Raw genomic sequence first — 18,825 nt, 5'->3', positions numbered from 1 at the left:
ACCGTTTACCTGAACAAACAGAGCAATGATGGCGATTCCGTGCGGCTTCCCCACAGCCTCATCAATGCTGCCAAACAGAGTGGAGTTCCAGTGGATCAGATGGAGCTGGGTGAGTGGCAACAGACAGACCACATCATTTAATGTGCTACTTCTAGTCATAAAAGCAAAGATACAGCCATTTCTTTACTATTTCTATATGGTATCACATACCACAAGAGGATCACAAGTAGACACAAATAAACTACTGGCTTAATACGAGTTCTCTGTATGAATTCCTTCCTTCTTATTTCTGAACAGAAGCAGTGCTTAGTGGATCGCTGCCTCCTAAGTCCAGTTTTAGTCCTGATGAGGAAGAAGACAACTGGAGGGACTCACAGACTTCACATTGATTCAGTTATCTTTCCTTGGATGTCATCCTTTTGAATCTCCGTGAAACAAAACTCCAGGTCTGGGCACAAACACTACAACTCATTCAAAGGATGAATACCTGCATAATCAAATACTGCATCACCCAGTATTTCCATCAGGAGAGGTACAAAGCCAGTTTCTAGTTCTAGTAAATTATTTCAACTTTCTAAGAATATTCAGAGATAGCATCCTGGAAAAAAAAAAAAAAAGCTGCATATTTGAAGCCATGGTAAAATAATAAGTGTTGATGTAAATCTCTAAAAGAAGGCGATTTCCTGCACTAGCGATAAAATTTTATCTGTGAAGAAATGACAAACAATGCTCAGAGGCCTCCCTCACTCCTAGCCTCATAAAGCTTTGCAACTTTCAAGTTTATCTGGAATATGCACTTGCTCCTACAGCACTGATAAAACACTTGCAAGAAGCCAAACTCAATTCCTGATTAAAAACCAAATGTCCACTGAGGTTGTTAGTATAATAGTAGGCAGGTAAACCTTCTGCCTAGAATATTACCTTCATCACTATAGCTTTTCATCAAGTTATAATTACTTACCGCCTTTCAACATTGGCTCATTTTAAAATTGGTTCTAACACCAAAAGACATAGCTAAAATTCAGCCACTATTTATTTTAGCATTTATATTAAAATATTCAGGAAAATTATCATAAGGATGGCCACAAATTGGATTTTTCCACTGCTGAATTTATCCAGGTAGAAGCTGATATTATAAAACTGACCACTAGGGGGAGGTAATGAAGTCCTCTACCAATAATACAACAGGTAACTAGGAAAAGACTGTACCCATGGCCCACTCAGCCAGGTCAGGCTGTGAGGCTGTGAAAAACTCACAGAGACTGTGACTACCCAGTAAATGCAACTGAAAGGCACTGCTTTTAAGAAAACCATGTTCTATAATCTTTCAATAATAAAACACAATTTTAATCTTCTCTTCTCCGGCTGCAACAACAGCATAGGAGCCCTAGTGGCAGAGGTAAGAACTGATTGCCTTAATTAAACCACCAACAAAGAAGGTCTAGGCCCAACGTTAAAATAAATTTTTATTCCATAAATTACAAAATTCCAACTGGCATTTTTCTTACTTCTCACAGCAATATTTTGGGGCATTTTTTAAAACAAAACATTAATAAACCACAAAAGCATGGGTTTTTCTTTTTCCCTACTCCCCACAATTCAGCAACATCATCACTCACACCTGCCCTTCAAAAGCTGCTGCATATTTTTTGTGTGTTTAAAAAGCTGAGGGTCCCCACTCCGTAAGTGTGCACTGTGAGTGGTGACTTTGTTTCAAAGAGTGAAGTATGGAACAGGGATAAAAATAGTGACTTTATAGTGGATAAACCTAACAAACACTATCTGATCGAGGTCAACATCAACAGTGATTAGTCATGTTGACACGGTGTCTGTATCCCTATATGTGATAAGAACTTTACTGCTGCATTTTCTCTCAATGACCCATAACCCAGTCTAGCCACAAGAAAAACATCAGGCAAATCTCAGTGAGAGACACTCCACAAAATACCTCACCAGTAAGTACTCCTCAGAACGGTCAAGGTCATCAGAAACAAGGAAAGCCTGAGAAAAATGTCACAGCCAAAAGAAGCCTAAGAAGACATGAGAACTAAACGTAATATGGTGTATGGTGTCATAGGTGAGATCCCAGAACAGAAGAAGGACATTAGGTAAATACTAAGGAAATCCAAATAAAATGTGGATTAGTAACATAGCAGTATTGGTCCATTAATTGTAACAAATGTAACCATGCTAATGTAAAATGTTACTAATAGAAGAAACTGGGTTTGGGGTATATGGGAATTTTCTGTACTGTCCTTATAATTTTTCTATAAATGTTAAACTGCTCTAAAAAATATTCTTTTTAACAAAAGATAAAAATTAAGAGAAATGCTGGCACTTCAGCCAACCCAAGCTAACAAGGATAACAGAAGGTTGCTATGACCCCCACATGTCCAGCAAAATAACACGAAATGAAAGCAGCAACAGCAGCTCTCCCACGCATCCTTCAGTCTACCTTCTGGGTCTTCAATAATCACCTGAGTCTTGTGGTTCCAGGGCAGGAGAAATTCTCTCCTCACAATAACAAGGGACCCAAGCTTTAAAAAACAAAGCTCTGTCCTGCTTCTGATAAACCTTCTTCTCTTAAAGGTCCTTTCTCTCGTTTTCAGACCAAACAAATAATGACAGACCCCCTTTCTACACCAGTAGAGGTTGGCTAATTCAAGTACCAGGCAAATGTCCAACCCATTCTGGAACTTGGCCAATCTTCAGCTGTAACCTAGTAGTGGTAACCTAGATGCATGGCCCACAGACACAGCACTCTGCACCTGCGCTGCCTCTCAAGTTAGCTCACTCTGCTCCCCATGCACCTTTCCTCTCCATCTGTATGAGTCTGCTAGGACTGTCATCACAAAGTGGCACTGACTGGGTGGCTTAAACAACAGACATTTATTTTCTCACGTTTCTGGAGGGTGGAAGTCTGAGATCAAGGTGTGGGCAGGGCTGGTTCCTTTTTAGCCCTGTCTCCTTGGCTTACAGATGGCCACCTTCTCCCTTTGTCTTCACACGGTCTTGCCTCTCTAGGAGTCTGTGTCCAAATTTCCTCTTCTTATAAGAACACCAGGCACAGTGGATTAGGGCATGCCTAATGACCTCCTTTCAACCTAATTATCTCTGTAATGACCCTATGTCCAAATACAGTCACAGTCCGATGTGCTAGGAATTGGCACTTCAACATGAATTTGTCAGGGACACAATTCTGCCCATGACACCAGCTATCTCACCCTTTGCTTTCTGCTCACCATAAGAAAGTCTTTTCAAATCTGAAAAGCTTGAATTATTCACATTGACATCTGTTCTGCCACTGCCCCTTCTTTATTCCAATAATTTTATCATATTGTGCCTTATTAATTAGTGCTGGTTCTGTTCCACAAAGCAAAGCCACAGAGGCAGGAAAATTATAAGTGCTTTTGAAGGACTAACAGTACCTTGGTGGGTAGCTAGAGGGTACCTAAGTCTGGCAATGACAAGAGGTGAGGCTAGAGAGCTAGAGGGGTCAGACAGCACAGAGCTTTAAATGTTACCATAGCTGTATTCTAGAAAACACTAAAGCAATATATTATTGCAATGAATATTATTATTATGCATGCAGTCTGGAATCAAACTCCCCCATAATAATCTCTTTCTTTCAAAGGTCTTTTTGACAGTACAGGAGCTGGACTGGAAGTAGCAGACATTGAAAGCTGGAATATAAGCCAGGAGGATACCACAAAAGTCCCAGCTAAAAAATTATAACAGGAGTGCAGGACAGTTAATTTTATGTGTCAACTTGGCTAGGCTATGGTGCCCAATTGTTTGATCAAACACCAGTCTAGACGTTGCAGCAAAGGTGCTTTTTAGATGTGATTAACATTTAAATCAACAGACTCTGAGTAAAGCTGAATGCCTCCACTATATGAGTAGGCCTCATACAATCAGTTAAAGGGCTTAAAAGCACAGACTGAGGTCCCCCAAGGGAGAAGGAATTGTGCCTCCAGAACTCTGGATAAAAATCAGCCTGCGTTTCCAGCCTTGAAACTCAAGTTGCAACATCAACTCCTGCATGAATTTCCAGCTTTCAGCCTACCTCGCAGATTTCAGATTTGCCAGCCACCACAACTACCTGAACCGGTCCCTTAAATTAAATCCCAATCTCTTCTTTCTCCCTCTGCTTCTCTCTCTTTCTCCCTCTCCCTGTTTCTCTGGAGAACCCTGACTAATACAGATCATGCAAACAAACAAAAAAAGAAGTATGGCAACCTATTGAAGTTTAAATCTGATGACGACTAATACCAATGGGAATAAAGAAAAATGACCCTAACAATTAAAGTGACAACATTTGGGATTTATTCTTCTAAGACAAAACATGATCCCTTTGGGGAGGGGGGATGAAGTGACAAAACAATCCTCTGATGGTCATAAATAACATATTAAAACTTGTACTTATATTTACTTTTATCAAATGCCTTTTCATTTCAAATTTTTCTATGCTTCATAAAATACATAATATAAATACATATTAGTGCATGAATATAATCTATCAACAAATACATATATTATGGATACATGCTCCGAAGTTTGTTCTAATGCAGTGTGGTTAAAGACATCTGGAGACAAACAGGTCTGAAATGGAAAAGCATATGATACTACAGATATGGCTTAGGAAATGAAGGGCCCTGCAGTACATCTTATGAACTGGCTTATTAAGGTCCAAGTAGACAGCTATTATCAGCAGAGAGGACTCACAAGACTCACTTCAAAGCCTAACAGCCCAGATATGCTCTGGGGTGTGTCTGGTCTACGGAGAGAGCAGGATACAGAGGCGGCAACCCTGTGCACTTCTCCAACTCCATTATTCTGAGAGGCAATGTGCTCTCATAAAAGACCTCCACTAGGAATCTCGTCTTAGATTCTTGTTTCAGTTCTACAACTCTTCAGCTCTGTGAACTTCACTAGTCACTAACTTCTTTCAGCATCAGTCTCTCTGTAACACAGGAGACTGTATCTTAAAAGCTTGGATTATTCACGCCTTTCTCTGTCTTCCCATAGTACTCTTTTTCCTATATTCTTATCACATTTTACTGTTATTAGCATTAGTTATATATAGCCAGCAAAGGCAGGGAAGCAGGATGATAGATTTTGACAAAGAAGAACAGCCAACTGGATTACAGTTTAGACCAAGTATGTAAGTGCCACTTACCATTTCTAAGGAGAGCAAGGGTTGGCAGCATCAGCACTGCATCTGTTTAGAAGTAGACGGGCCACTGCATAGGGTCACTTACTCCTTCAGGGTCCACTGGACTAAAGATGGCTCCAGGCAGGACCCTGCCGCACAGGCCTTTGAGAGCCTGGACCTGCTCTGCCTGGTAAACACACTGCACAGCAGGTGGCTGAGGGGCTGCTTCTTGCAGCCTGAACCCAAGGCCTACTACGGCTACCAACAACAATAGCACAATCCCTCCTGCTCAAAGAATCTGCCTCCAGGCTCCCTTCAGCCATTCTCCCTCCAAAGGCAAAAGGTTTGGCCTCCTCCTACACCTGGGCATGTCAGGGTAGAAGAAAGTGGTTTTCTGTAACAATTAAAGCTGAGTCCTTCGTCACTCCTTATAACTCTTCCCCCCAGCCCACCAACAGGAGGCAAGTGTTACAAAGACATAAAACAGCCAAGATCCATTATTACTCTGGCAGCATGATGACCATTATGTCTTCTGTTAAAAAATCGGACCACAGGAAAACAACCATGACGCATCCTTTTACAGCTTCAGGGAAAATCTTGGACCGAGCTTTTGCTACAGGACTCACAACTTCATACTCCCGCAACTGATTATGCTGCCTTACCATTAGCACCTGTGAAACGTTCAAAACGTTCATCCTAATGTACTTAACTCACAGAATAGATAAATTTGTCCAAAGTTAAGAAATTGCGACATGCCACAGCCTTATCATTTGTCACTGAGAAAAATAAGTTTGAAGACTTCATGGCAGCTTAACAGAAAGCTATCTTCACGACAAATGAGGTTTATTACTAACATAAATAATACGACGGCAGCAAAATACCAAAGAATGAATCATGAGGAATGGAAAAAGTAGTAAACACTGAAAAGGCAATTATGACTCACAAATTTCCTTTTCCCCAGCCCTGGGCACTCACACAAATTCTATGACATCTCCTAACTGCAAATGCAGGGACCTTTCCTTTCAGATGTCTTCTTGACACCTCAAGGTGAACATTTCTACAACTGACATCAACCCTCTTCAAAGGAGCTTCCCACCCACACACTCTTCATAGAACTCCCCTCCCACAATGCTTGCCAGGCTTGAGACCTGGGACCCCCGCGCCTTTATCTGCAGAGCTCATCTAGACCTCTCCTGGGCCCTGGCATTTACATTACGAAGCCCAACTAATCTCTTTTTAACACAACTTTCACCACATTTCCTCTGTTGAAAATCTCTGATTTCCTTTATTTTCTATCCGTATCAGGCTTACATTGCTCAAAGCACATCCTTCCCCACCCTAACTCTCCCCACATGCTCAAACCAAGCGTCACCCCGACTCCTCACAACAGCCTCCCCATTCTGCTTATGCCCACTCACCTGGAATGCCTTTCCCCAATCTGCCCTGACACCCACCCAAATCCTACCTGTCCTCCTAGGCACTGATGGGCATTTGACAGAAAGATGGAGGCTGGAGATGCCAGAAATAAAGGGTGCAGGGAGGAGGGGGGACACTGGGAAGGGAGCCAGAGACAGAGAACTTCAACCAACAGGAAGAAAAAGGAAGAGAAAGAGGGGAGATAACTGGGATTTCTACCAAAATCATTTTATCAAAAAGGGAGATAAATTCAGGGGTGTTTTGAGGGTTTGGTTTTTGCAAGAGATGGGGTCTTGCTGTCATCCAGGCTGCAGTGCAGTGACAAAACCACAGCTTACCGCAGCCTTGAACTCCTGGGCTCAGGTGATCCTTTCACCTCAGCCTCCAGGGGAGCTGGAATTACAGGTGTGAGCCACAACTGAATTCAGTTTTAGATAGGAGTGTAAATCCACATCAGAACAATCAAACTAGTGCCCCATTAGTGAGAGGTGCAGAACTCCTGCTGCCTTGAGAAAGCGCTAAAGGTACAGGGAGCAGATACCCCTAGAGCAGGAGTGTTCAATCTTTCGGCTTCCCTGGGCCACACTGGAAGAAGAAGAACTGTATTGGGCCACACAGAAAATATACTAACACTAACAACAGCTGATGAGAAAAAAACAATTGCAAGAAAATCTCATATGTTAAGAAAATTTACAAATTTGTGTTGGGCCACACTCAAAGCCATCCTGGGCTGCATGTGGCCCACGGGCCATGGGTTGGACAAGCCTGCCCTAGAGAAATGTGACCTTGTAGAGTTGGTTCACTCATGGATTGATACGGTTTGGCTGTGTCCCCACCCAAATCTCATCTTGAATTGTAGCTCCCATAATTCTCACATGTTGTGGGAGGAACCCTATGGAAGACAATCAAATCTTGGGGGCAGTTCCCCCCATATTGTCCTCATGGTAGTGAATAAATCTCACGAGATCTGATGATTTTATAAGGGGTTTCTTCTTTCACTTGGCTCTCACTCTCTCTCTTACCTGCCGCCATGTAAGACGTGCCTTTCACCTTCCACTACGATTGTGAGGCCTCCTCAGCCAGGTGGAACTGTGAGTCCAGTAAACCTCTTTTTCTTTATAAATTACCCAGTGTTGGCTATGTCTTTATCAGAAGCATGAAAACTGACTAACACATGGATCAAATCTTGAGAGAAACTGATGGGGGACCAAAGACTGAGCTTTGGAAAATGGTGAGATAATGAAAGAGGGACTATCAAATATGCAAGAGGGAACTCAGAAAATTCCAAAGTGCCATTAAAAGAGAACAGACTTTCTAGAAGACAGTGTGGGCATCAATAGTGTCAAGGAGATACTAGCAGCAAAGCTATGACAGCTGCAAAGAAACAAGGAAAAATGAGAACAGAAGGAGACTTTGGACCTATTGTTTTTTAGATTACTGAGATGAGATGGCAGTTTCAAGACAGTGAAAGGCACAGAGGCAGAACACAGAGACATCAGGATAAAACAAGTGGAGCGAGGCCAATCAGCCTATAAGGTGGGCAGGATTATCAGAAAACAGACATTAGAAGTCAGCTGAAATCACTGAGAGTAAGCAAAGTTCACCTTTGACTTTTTAACATTCTTATCTATTTTCTTAATGGTTAAAAGTAAAACTGGAGAGAAATAACAGGCTGCTGTTAAGTTTTGATGAATAATACTCAATGCAGCCCATGAACTCAGATGTAACTGGACCTGAAAACCACTTTCTACCCAATGTATAGTCATTAAGAACTTTCCTCTGAGCTGGGACACTATAGAGTATAGCTTCACAGAGGGAAAAAATCATCAAGAACAGATCTTCATTTCTGTGTCCTGATTTTGCTTAATTGCCTTCCTCAGCCCCCAAAAAATCCAACTATAGAAAACTGTAGCAGGTCCCAATAGATTCTGAGTTCCAGAAGCCAAGTATCTCACCCATCCATGCTCTACCACACTCAAAACAGCCCTTCTCAGAGCACTCAGAGGGGGCTATAAAATTTTGAAAAAGAAAAAAAAAAAGGTTATATCTCAGCTGTTCTTATGATACTGGAAATTGAAAGAAAGAAGATAGTAAGCACTGGAAAAAGAAGGAAAAAAGGGGAAAAGGAAACAGGAAGTGAAACATTTGAGTCACAAAATGGGTCATTAAATAACTGAAAAATAGTTAACAGAGAAAGCACCATCTCTCTCCAGATCCACTCATAATTATATGAAGCAGACCATTCATCAGCAGATACATCAAGATTTAGTGTGTATTATTCTCAGATGCTGCTATGCTTTAAGTCATCATTGTCAATATATATGCGGCTATTATTCAGAGAAGGACATTCCAGGTATAGATAGATATAACAGTGACAAAATACTGTAAAGCATGGAATGGAACATAAATTATTTGAAATTCTATCTCTAGCTATCACCTACTTGCTATGTCTGCTGAAACCAAACTACGTCTTGTATACAGATAGGTAGAAGAGAAAGGGGAATGTGACAGAGGGCTTCAGAGCAACTTCCCCCATGAAGACATTAACATCAAAAGGTATTTATAGTGTTCTTAGGATTCAGAATCTTCCATTTAAAAGGCACTAGTGCTATGTAATTTATAAAAAGATCTTATTTCAAAGCAGAATGACTGTCTCTTTAAATGCTGACTGATTTCCTGCCTTCTTAGGAACAGGGCTTCATAACACCATTGGACTCTTCTCCCAGAAATGAAGCTTCCTTTATGAAATTCACTATAAAAGATTGGGAAAAGCTTGTCGGTGCAGTCATACATCAAAGAAAAGAAAAACTGCATCATTTTTATGTTTTATATTTAACGTAAAATCAGAAGCAATTAAAACTGATTCTTCAACACTGGTTTCTTGATTTCCAGGAAATATCCTACATTTTATTTTCTAAAAAAAAACCTGAATTGTAGGCTATAGCTGCAATTAAATTGCTGTAACTTCCCTACTTCATTTATTATTTTGTAAAATAAAGAAAGCAAAGAGACTGTCAAAGCGTCTTGTTATAGAATGTAAGTCATTTATAGATTACATCTGTTCATTCTATACAGTGAATCAGTGACTAATGGCTGCAGTCCTCTCCCTGCTCATCCCTGAATGAGAGCCACAATGATGAAAGAGTTCTGAAATAATGGCAGCATTTATCTCAACATTTATTGAGCACCGACAGTATCTAGGGTTTTAGTGTTCACTGCTTCTGACACTGGAAATGCAAAGACTCAAATCTTGTTATAAAAGAATCCAGGGTGTAAATAAACAGAAATATGAAATTTATATCCCAATAGAAGAAAAGGATGAGTGAAAAGGATTAGTGCACAATCAAAATGTTAAAGGATGCTGTGGGTATTTTTACTGATTTAATAGGCACTGATGTTACATTTTCTGCCAAGAACTGTTCTTTACAAATATTCCTTCATTCCATCCTCATTAGCATCTTCATAATAATAGATTCTATGACCACCATCAACACCCCAATTTAACAAGAAGGAAATGGAGGCACAGAAGGTGAAGTAACCTGCCCAGGATTATACAGCAAACAAGTGACAGAGCCAGACTGTGGACACAAGGAGTGTGGCTCTACCACCTATGCCACCTCTGATCCCAAGAGGGAGGGATGGAAAAGACTGAGTGGGGTAGACTGCACAGTGTGAGTATTCACACAAAGCACGGAGGAATGGCAAGGTTATCTGCAAAGACAAGAAAAACTAGGGAAAGGAAGGGAGAGTGTGCCACCCAAGGCGCTGCTAGCATGCCAGCCACACACCTGGTGTTAGTGAGCACTCTCACTCCAGCTCCTGGGAAAGCTACCTGAGCTGAGTTTCCTTTGTAAAAGGGAGACCAGACTGTCTATCGTGTGATGCTCTTACAAGGGCAAGGAATAGTCTCTGGAAAAGTTTTAGAAAATACAGAGCAAGTGCTGGCTAGAGCAGAATCCAAGTCAGAGAAGCGGGAGGTTCTCTGGTGACAGAAAGGTCGGCAGCACTGAAAGGTCTAGCACCCCACTTTAGAAAACACAGCATGTATGGTTGCTTACCTTCAGCAGGGCTATCTTCTCATTATGCCGCCTAAACTCACCTACTTACTTTCTTACAGTTTAAAGATAACTAATAATGCGTTCCATTATAGAAAGCCAGATCACTACCATACAGCCCCAATGTCAAATGTGTCCAGAAGTGAGGACAGCAGACCTGTGAAAAACTGAAGAATTGGGGCCATGCCTCCAAGTGTTTAAACTCCACAATTTATGAAACACAGTGCCAGCTGGAGCCATCCTTAAATCCAGCCCAGAGGCCCACCAGTCAGCATCCCTGCATACACATCATTAATATTCTAACACCAACGTCACCTGCCTCCCAGAGAAAATAAAACCATCAGAAGGAACTGTCTATGCTTCCTGCCGGGACCTCCTGCCAGTCTTTCCTCCCTCCTCCTCTTTTCCAGGAGTAAACATCTGCTCCTTTCTGCCACACCACTCAAGGGTCTTTCATCCACCAGCTCTTTTCTGAGCCTTTAACCTCTCTCTCCTTAGCTCCTTCTCACACCATTTAATATGCATAGATTTTTCTCCTCTCAAAAAAAAAAAAAAAACTTCCTTGACCTCACATACCCTCCTACTACTTTCTCTTCACAGCAAATTTTTTAAAAAATTATCTCCACTCCCATCACCACCTCCTCCCTGCCCATTTCCTCTGCAATCTACTGAAATCTGTCTCTTGTCCCATCAGTTTAGTGAAACTGCTCACCATGATCCCCACTAAATCACGTTTTGGCCTGGAAGACCAGATCACCTGCTCTGCAGCAGCCGGTAGCCTTGCCTGTCCTTCTCACACGGCCCCTTCCCCTGGGTTTCATGGTGCCACGCTCTCCTGGTCTCCTTCTTCTTCGACAGCGGTTCCATCGCAGGCTCCATTACTGGTTCTCTTCCCCTGACACGGTTCCACCCTAACACCTCTTCTCTCTGAGCATGTTCTTGATGGCTGTTCTTATCTACTCACATGTCTTCAATCCTCACCTGGACGCTCATGACTACAAAACCAGCATTTTAAATCAAAATCTCTGTCCTGAGACTATATCCCTTTATTAAACTGCCCAGTATAATATCTCCAGTGGGATATTTTTTTTTTTTTTTTTGAGACGGAGTCTCACTCTGTCGCCCAGGCTGGAGTGCAGTGGCGCAATCTCGGCTCACTGCAAGCTCCGCCTCCCAGGTTCACCCCATTCTCCTGCCTCAGCCTCTCCAAGTAGCTGGGACTACAGGCGCCCACCACCACGCCCGGCTAATTTTTTTTTTTGTATTTTTAGTAGAGACGGGGTTTCACCGTGGTCTCGATCTCCTGACCTCGTGATCCGCCCACCTCGGCCTCCCAAAGTGCTGGGATTACAAGCGTGGGCCACCGCGCCCGGCCTCCAGTGGGATATTTTAAAGTTAGCATTTAACAGCTGAGTTCCCTCCACCACCCCTCAGACTGTGTCTTTGTCTTCATTTCCCACCTCTGGTGATGGAACCCAAGCCAGAAATCTCTTCCATCATCCTCTTCCGTTACAAACAACGAAGAGCTATGTCCTGCCCTTTCCACCTCTCAAAAATCTCCCAAATGCATCCACTTGGCTGATTCCCATCACCAGTGCCTTAGTTTCAAGATTCATAATCTATAGATAGACTTATGCCTGTCTCCATGCCTCCAAAGCTGGCTTCGATTCATTCTCTACCCTGCAATTATATACTGCAAGCCTGCTCATCAGGTGCTCCTATCCGTCCACGAGGTACAGTCCAACCTCCTTCATGCACTCACTAAATGAATATATCTTTTTACAATCTTGGTAAGTATGACAAATTTCGTTTATTCTGTATTTATTTCAGGTGTGTTGGTGATAATAATTAGAGTAATAAGCTCTTTTTAGTAATAAGCATGCACATAGAGCAATTTTAATTGGGTTTAAAATTCAGCACTATTTCATTTCTCTTTCATTTGTCTGTGAAATGCCACTGTCAATTTTCACGATCCAACTTTACATAGCTAATAGATTGTCTAATAACTCAGTTTTCAGAAAGAGTATTTTTTAAATCCAATTGCAATTCAAAATATTACAATTTACAATAAAATGCATTTATCTGAAAATGTTTTTAAAAACCACTCTATTTTAATTCCCACTACACCTGAAAAGGTACTTGTCTGTTAACATTGCTTACTCAGGGTCTTTCACTTTTTGAATTGCAATTATCTAAAGCAAAAATCAGAACCTGTTTATTAGCAATAGGGGAAGGCATACACTGTATAGCGATGAGAATGGTAGTTGGTCCAAGTCTCAGCCATTACCTAAGTGACCTTGGGCAACTAATGTCTCATGACCTGATTATTCAGCTGAAAAACAGACATAACATCTACCTTTAAGGAATATTTTAATGATGAAATAAGATATGGCATGTGCCTGGCAAACAGCCTTCATAAGCATTCCCACCATTCCCTGTGGATTATAGTGCAGTGCATCTTGTATTAACTCCACGGCCATGAGACAACGCAAAGAACACAAAACTTTCCAACATTATAAACACCATATATCTTCAAAATATTGTGAGAAAAGTAAATTCTGACAGGCTAAAAAAACAAATATATACATAGAGGCACATGTAACCAGAATTCTACAAAAAAAAATTCTCTGAAGTGGAGGAATTTTTCTTGCTCTACAACTAAATGAAACTGCCCTAATCTGACAGATAAACAGCCCTGTGAAAATCTACACCTATGCTTTTCCCATAAAGTACTTCCTTATTTATATGTTTTGTAATTTACTTTAAAATCATAACAAACTAATCCAACTCACTTGTTGCTCAAGGGAGTTGCACAAAGAACTATTCTTTAGCAAACTCATCATAAACCACATTATTTCTAGTGCTAATTAAAGGGAATTATGCTTCGCTGAGATTTGTGTAAGACTCTCCTGTTAATACAATAACAGTGCGATAGGCAATCAACTTATTTTAAAGGACATTCTAGAAAACTGACTTTTAACACACTAGTGACCTGAAATACAGAGCCCAAGTTCCCTTTCAATGTTGTAACAAGGTGAAGTATCACTTTCCTTGACTGAGGTGGAACTTGTACCAAAACAGCTCGTGAGGTTTTTAAAAAGGTCAATTAGGAACAGGAAAGGCATCAATGGGTGTGAACCACAAAAGCACAACAATTCAGATAGGAAATTTTACCTATGTTTACAAGGCAATGCACTTTAGTTCAGTACAGTTCATACTGACTGGGCCGGGTGCGGCAGGAGGGGACGGGGGGCGATTTTTAAAACAAGATTATTACATTTTGAACATAATCCAAAGTGAACAATCATCAATGGCCAAAGTGCTTTTAAATGTTGACAGTAGATATGGGAGCTCCAGTTAGGCAGTGAGGACTTCCCTTACACCCAATCTTACCTAACCGTGAGCCTCTTTCTCCAGGACTGACTAGAGACTCGACTTCCCAGCACTGCTCATTCCCCTGGTCTGCATAGTCACAGGTGCCTAACAAGTACTTACACTGTATTGCTCAATGCCTTTATCATCCTAGCCATCCAAAGCATTCTCAAAAACCTATGTAAATTCAAATAACAAAAACAAAATTTTTTTTCTAAAAGTTTTTATAATGAATAATGCATTTCTGGGGGGTTTGAGTTTGCTTTGCTTTGTTTTGAGACAGTCTTACTCTGCTGCTCAGGCTAGAATGCAGTGGCATGATCTCGGCTCACTGTAGCCTCCGCATCTCGGGTTCAAGCAATTCTTGTGCCTCAGGCACCTGAGTAGCTGGGATTACAGGTGTGCACCACCATGTCTGGCTAATTTTTTTTGTACTTTTAGTAGAGATGGGTTTCGCCATGTTGCTCAGGCTGGTCTCGAACTCCTGGCCTCAAGTGATCCACCTGCTTTGGCCTCCCAAAATGCTGGGATTGCAGATGTCAGCCACTGTGCCCGGCCACACATTTGTGATGGAAATAACATCAATTAAAAAACTTTATTTGTATATGTATATGTACTTACTGAGAAAGTCCCCTTAAAAATGCCAAGGACCATCTTTGCTGTACATAATGTAACTCAGAAGAAAATCTTACTATGTGAAGTTATTACAGAGGTACAGTTATTATCTTTGCTTTTATATAAAAGTATTAGATATTTTTAATTAATTTCCTATTAAGCCTTTAAAAGGATAGAAAGGGTAATAAAAACATTGTTTCTATGGGAAAAAATAATAACCACTTTTACAGTGACCATTTCATGGCATATTTTCTTTTTTTCTTTTAAGTTCCAGGATACATATGCAGAATGTGCAGGATTGTTAGATAGGTATACATATGCCATGGTGGTTTGCTGCACCTATCAACCCATAATCTAGGTTTTAAGCCCCACATGCATTAGGTATTTGTCCTAATGCTCTCCCTCCCCTTCTGCTCCACCCCCCAACAGGCCGTGGTGTGTGTTGTTCCCCTCCCTGTATCTATGTGTTCTCATCGTTCAACTTCCACTTGTGAGTGAGAACATGCAGTGTTTGGTTTTCTGTTCCTGTGTTAGTTTGCTGAGAATGATGGTTTCCAGCTTCATCCATGTCCCTGCAGAGGACATGTTCTCATTCCTTTTTATGGTTGCCTAGTGTTCCATGGTATATATGTACCACATTTTCTTTATCCAGTCTTTCATTGATGGGCATTTGGGTTGGTTCCATGTCTTCGCCATTGTGAATTGTGCTGTAAGAAACATACGTGTGCATGTGTCTTTATAGTCAAATGATTTATATTCCTTTAGGTATATACCCAGTAATGGGATTGCATGTCAAGTGGTATTTCTGGTTCTAGATCCTTGAGGAATCGCCACACTGTCTTCCACAATGGTTGAACTAATTTACATTCACACCAACAGCATAAAAGCATTCTTGTTTCTCCACAGACTCGCCAAAATCTATTGTTTCCTGACTTTTTAATAATTGCCATTCTGACTGGTGTGAGACGGTATCTCATTATGGTTTTGATTTGCATTACTCTAATGATCAGTGCTGTTGAGCTTTTTTTCATATGTTTGTTGGTCACATAAATGTCTTCTTTTGAGAAGTGTCTGTTCATATACTTTGCCCACTTTTTGATGTTTTTTTTTTTTTTTCCTTGTTAAGTTCCTTGTAGATTCTGGATATTAGACCTTGTCAGATGGGTAGATTTCACAAATTTTCTCCCATTCTGTAGGCTGCCTGTTCACTCTGATGATACTTTCTTTTGCTGTACAGAAGTTCTTTAGTTTAATTAGATACGATTTGTCAATTTTTGCTTTTGTTGCAATTGCTTTTGGTGCTTTCGTCATGAAATCTTTGCCCATGCCTGTGTCCTGAATGGTACTGCCTCGGTTTTCTTCTAGGGATTTTATGGTTTTCAGTTTTACATTTAAGTCTTTAATCCATCTTGAGTTAATTTTTGTATAAAGTGCAAGGAAGGGGTCCAGTTTCAGTTTTCTGCACACGGCTAGCCAGTTTTCCCAGCACCATTTATTAAACAGGGAATCCTTTCCCCATTGCTTGTTTTTGTCAGGTTTGTCAAACGTCAGGTGGCTGTAGATGTGTGGTGTTATTTCTGAGATCTCTGTTCCACTCCATCGGTCTATACACCTGTTTTGGTACCAGTACCATGTTGTTTTGATTACTGTAGTCTTGCAGCATAGTTTGAGGTCAGGTAGCATGATGTCTCTAGCTTTTTTCTTTTTGCTTAGAATTGTCTTGGCTATACAGGTTCTTTTTTGGTTCCATATGAAATTCAAAGTAGTTTTTCTAATTCTGTGAAGAATGTCAATGCTAGTTTAATGGGAATAGCATTGAATCTATAAATTACTTTGGGCAGTATGGCCATTTTCACGATATTGATTCTTCCTATTCATGAGCATGGAATGTTTTTCCATGTGTTTGTATCCCCTCTTATTTCCTTGAGCAGTGGTTTGTAGTGGTCCTTGAAGAGGCCCTTCACTTCCCTTGTTAGCTGTATTCCCAGCTATTTTATTCTCTTTGTAGCAATTGTGAATGGGAGTTTATTCAAGATTTGGTCCATTGACTAGCATACTTTAAATGAGTCAATGTTATGGTAAATTATATCTCAATAAAGCTTTTTTTTAATGCAAGAGAGTAAAATACCTCCCTTACATTTAACCATTAATTTGTGAGGATCTGATGCTTAGAGGTAACGTAGTCATCTGGCAATCATGAGTAAACAAAGCAAAGAGGAAAAGCTAAAATGTCTAAATAGCTTAGCAGAAAAAAGGAAAGAAATTGGCCTGTGGAAATATGGCTGAGCAGCCACATAAACCAACAGTGGCCAACCCTTCAGGAGTTCCTACAATGTGAGAGGAAATATTTCCTATTATTTCTTAGTTGTGTCTTCCACTGTTTACCTAAAACCAATGCACTCATACAATGGAGAAATAGGATATTGAGCAAAAACACCCCATTGGTTACTTATACCAAATCCTTTAGATGTACGCATAGCAAACATAAAAAAATAAAATAAAATTTTCATTGTGTATTTTCATTATAATCCAAATGTTGGCTTCTGACAGAAAAGTAATATTTCTTAAAAATAAAATTGTGTCTAATGATAAATTGAGCTTTTTGCTCTGATCTAGAGATTTTTCACACAAAAAAAATCTAAAAGGTATTTTCTGTATCATTTTATAGTATCCCCAAAAATAAAGACATGAAGAATATAAACCAACTATGAATGATCATAAAATGTATTATCAGCTAAAGCAATTTTAAGAGTCTAAACCTAATCCCAAATCTCTTATTTTTGCATCAATATTTCCTAATAATCAAGCAGTAGATCTTATTAGTGGTAGTTTATTATTGTGAGTAGCTCAATAAGTTTCAAGAATGGATTGATTATTGATGTGGATAAGGACAACATATGCTACTATTTTAGCAACAATCATAATATGCAAAGTGGGGGCATATAATAGCCATTACCTAGCATCAGAAATATAATTTCCCTTTGGTGAAGTACTGCATGATTAGACTTGCTCAGAAACATTACATATTCCTGTAATACCAATAAGCATTGGTGATAGGATACCAAATTAAAATAGCGACTGTTACCCCATGACATCGGATAAAGAACAGATACTGTGTGTTCTTACATTAACTCATTTACTTAGAGCTAGACTATTTTTAAATAGATAAATAAGTAAATATCAGCTGCTGCAATAACTCTCATTCTCTGACCTCTCTTCTAAGTTACAGATACACTTTTCCAGCCTTTTCCTGGGCATTTCCACAGGATAAATGGCAACTGCCAAATTCAAAACATATCAAATTACATACCACAGTTTTCCAACAAAACAGTCCCCATTTCTGACAATCCTTAGGAACTCTGCCATCCTTTCAGTTACCAAGACTCAAATCTTAGAGGAACCAAAAGCTCCTCTTTTCCCTGATCTCCAAACAAACTATCAAAGCTTGGTAAGCTCTCCACATTCTTCTCTCCCCACACTGGTTCCAACACTCGTTCTTTTTCTTTTTGTCAAGGCCATCATCCCATTTTAGGTCATTAGAACATCAGATCTGATTTTTAGCCATGATTTCCTGAAGGGCATCACCTCTTATGACCAAAGTAATTGGTTACATTTCACTTCATTAGAAGGAAAAGTTTGTAAGGGAAGTGATTTCCGCATATTTTTTCACTAATGTGTTATCCTAATACCTAAAACTGCCTAGAGCATACATAGAAGATACTCAATAAATATTTAGTAAAGAAAATAAATTTCATAACTGTGTACTGTTGAACAGTGATGCTCCACTGCTCTTGGTCAAATAACACATATACATCACACATCTGACCAACTCCATTCAAGAGCTTCCATTCTTTGTCCCCAACCTACCATTCTAAATTTACCTTAAATACTTAATTTCTAGATCCTCCAAACTCCAGCCAAAATAGACTATTATAAAAGTTATATTTAATTTTATACATATATAGTATATATGTAATAATAGCTATACATATTTATATGTCATTAAGTTACTATAAAATGGTATGGAGAAAAACAGATTAGAGAAGGTGGACACAGGTTCCAAGCAGATTAAGGAAAGTTTAGGTTGGCCTCACAGATTATCTGGCATTTGAACAGAGATTCAAAGATGCTAAAGAAGCAAGCCATGTGGCTATCTAGGGGCAAGGTGGGAGGAGGAAATCCTCTAGACACAGGACACAGCAAAGGCAAAGT

At 40.1% G+C, this 18,825-nt stretch overlaps 1 protein-coding gene across 2 annotated transcripts in view; it reads right to left on the bottom strand.

Moving 5' to 3' along the window:
* Positions 1 to 18,825, bottom strand: part of CA8 (carbonic anhydrase 8) — a 97,753-nt gene that overhangs the window by 47,456 nt on the left and 31,472 nt on the right. Inside the window, exon 4 of one of the 2 annotated variants that reach the window (XM_032759709.2) lies at positions 10 to 105. The exons of the other annotated variant lie outside the window; for it this stretch is intronic. Coding sequence (XP_032615600.1) covers positions 10 to 105 — 96 coding nt within the window. The remainder of the gene's footprint in view (positions 1 to 9; positions 106 to 18,825) is intronic. 2 annotated transcript variants of the gene reach the window in all.

Source organism: Hylobates moloch, unplaced genomic scaffold (assembly GCF_009828535.3).
Source record: "Hylobates moloch isolate HMO894 unplaced genomic scaffold, HMol_V3 SCAFFOLD_9, whole genome shotgun sequence".
Taxonomy (NCBI): domain Eukaryota; kingdom Metazoa; phylum Chordata; class Mammalia; order Primates; family Hylobatidae; genus Hylobates; species Hylobates moloch.
This window is presented reverse-complemented; position numbering and strand designations above follow the sequence as displayed.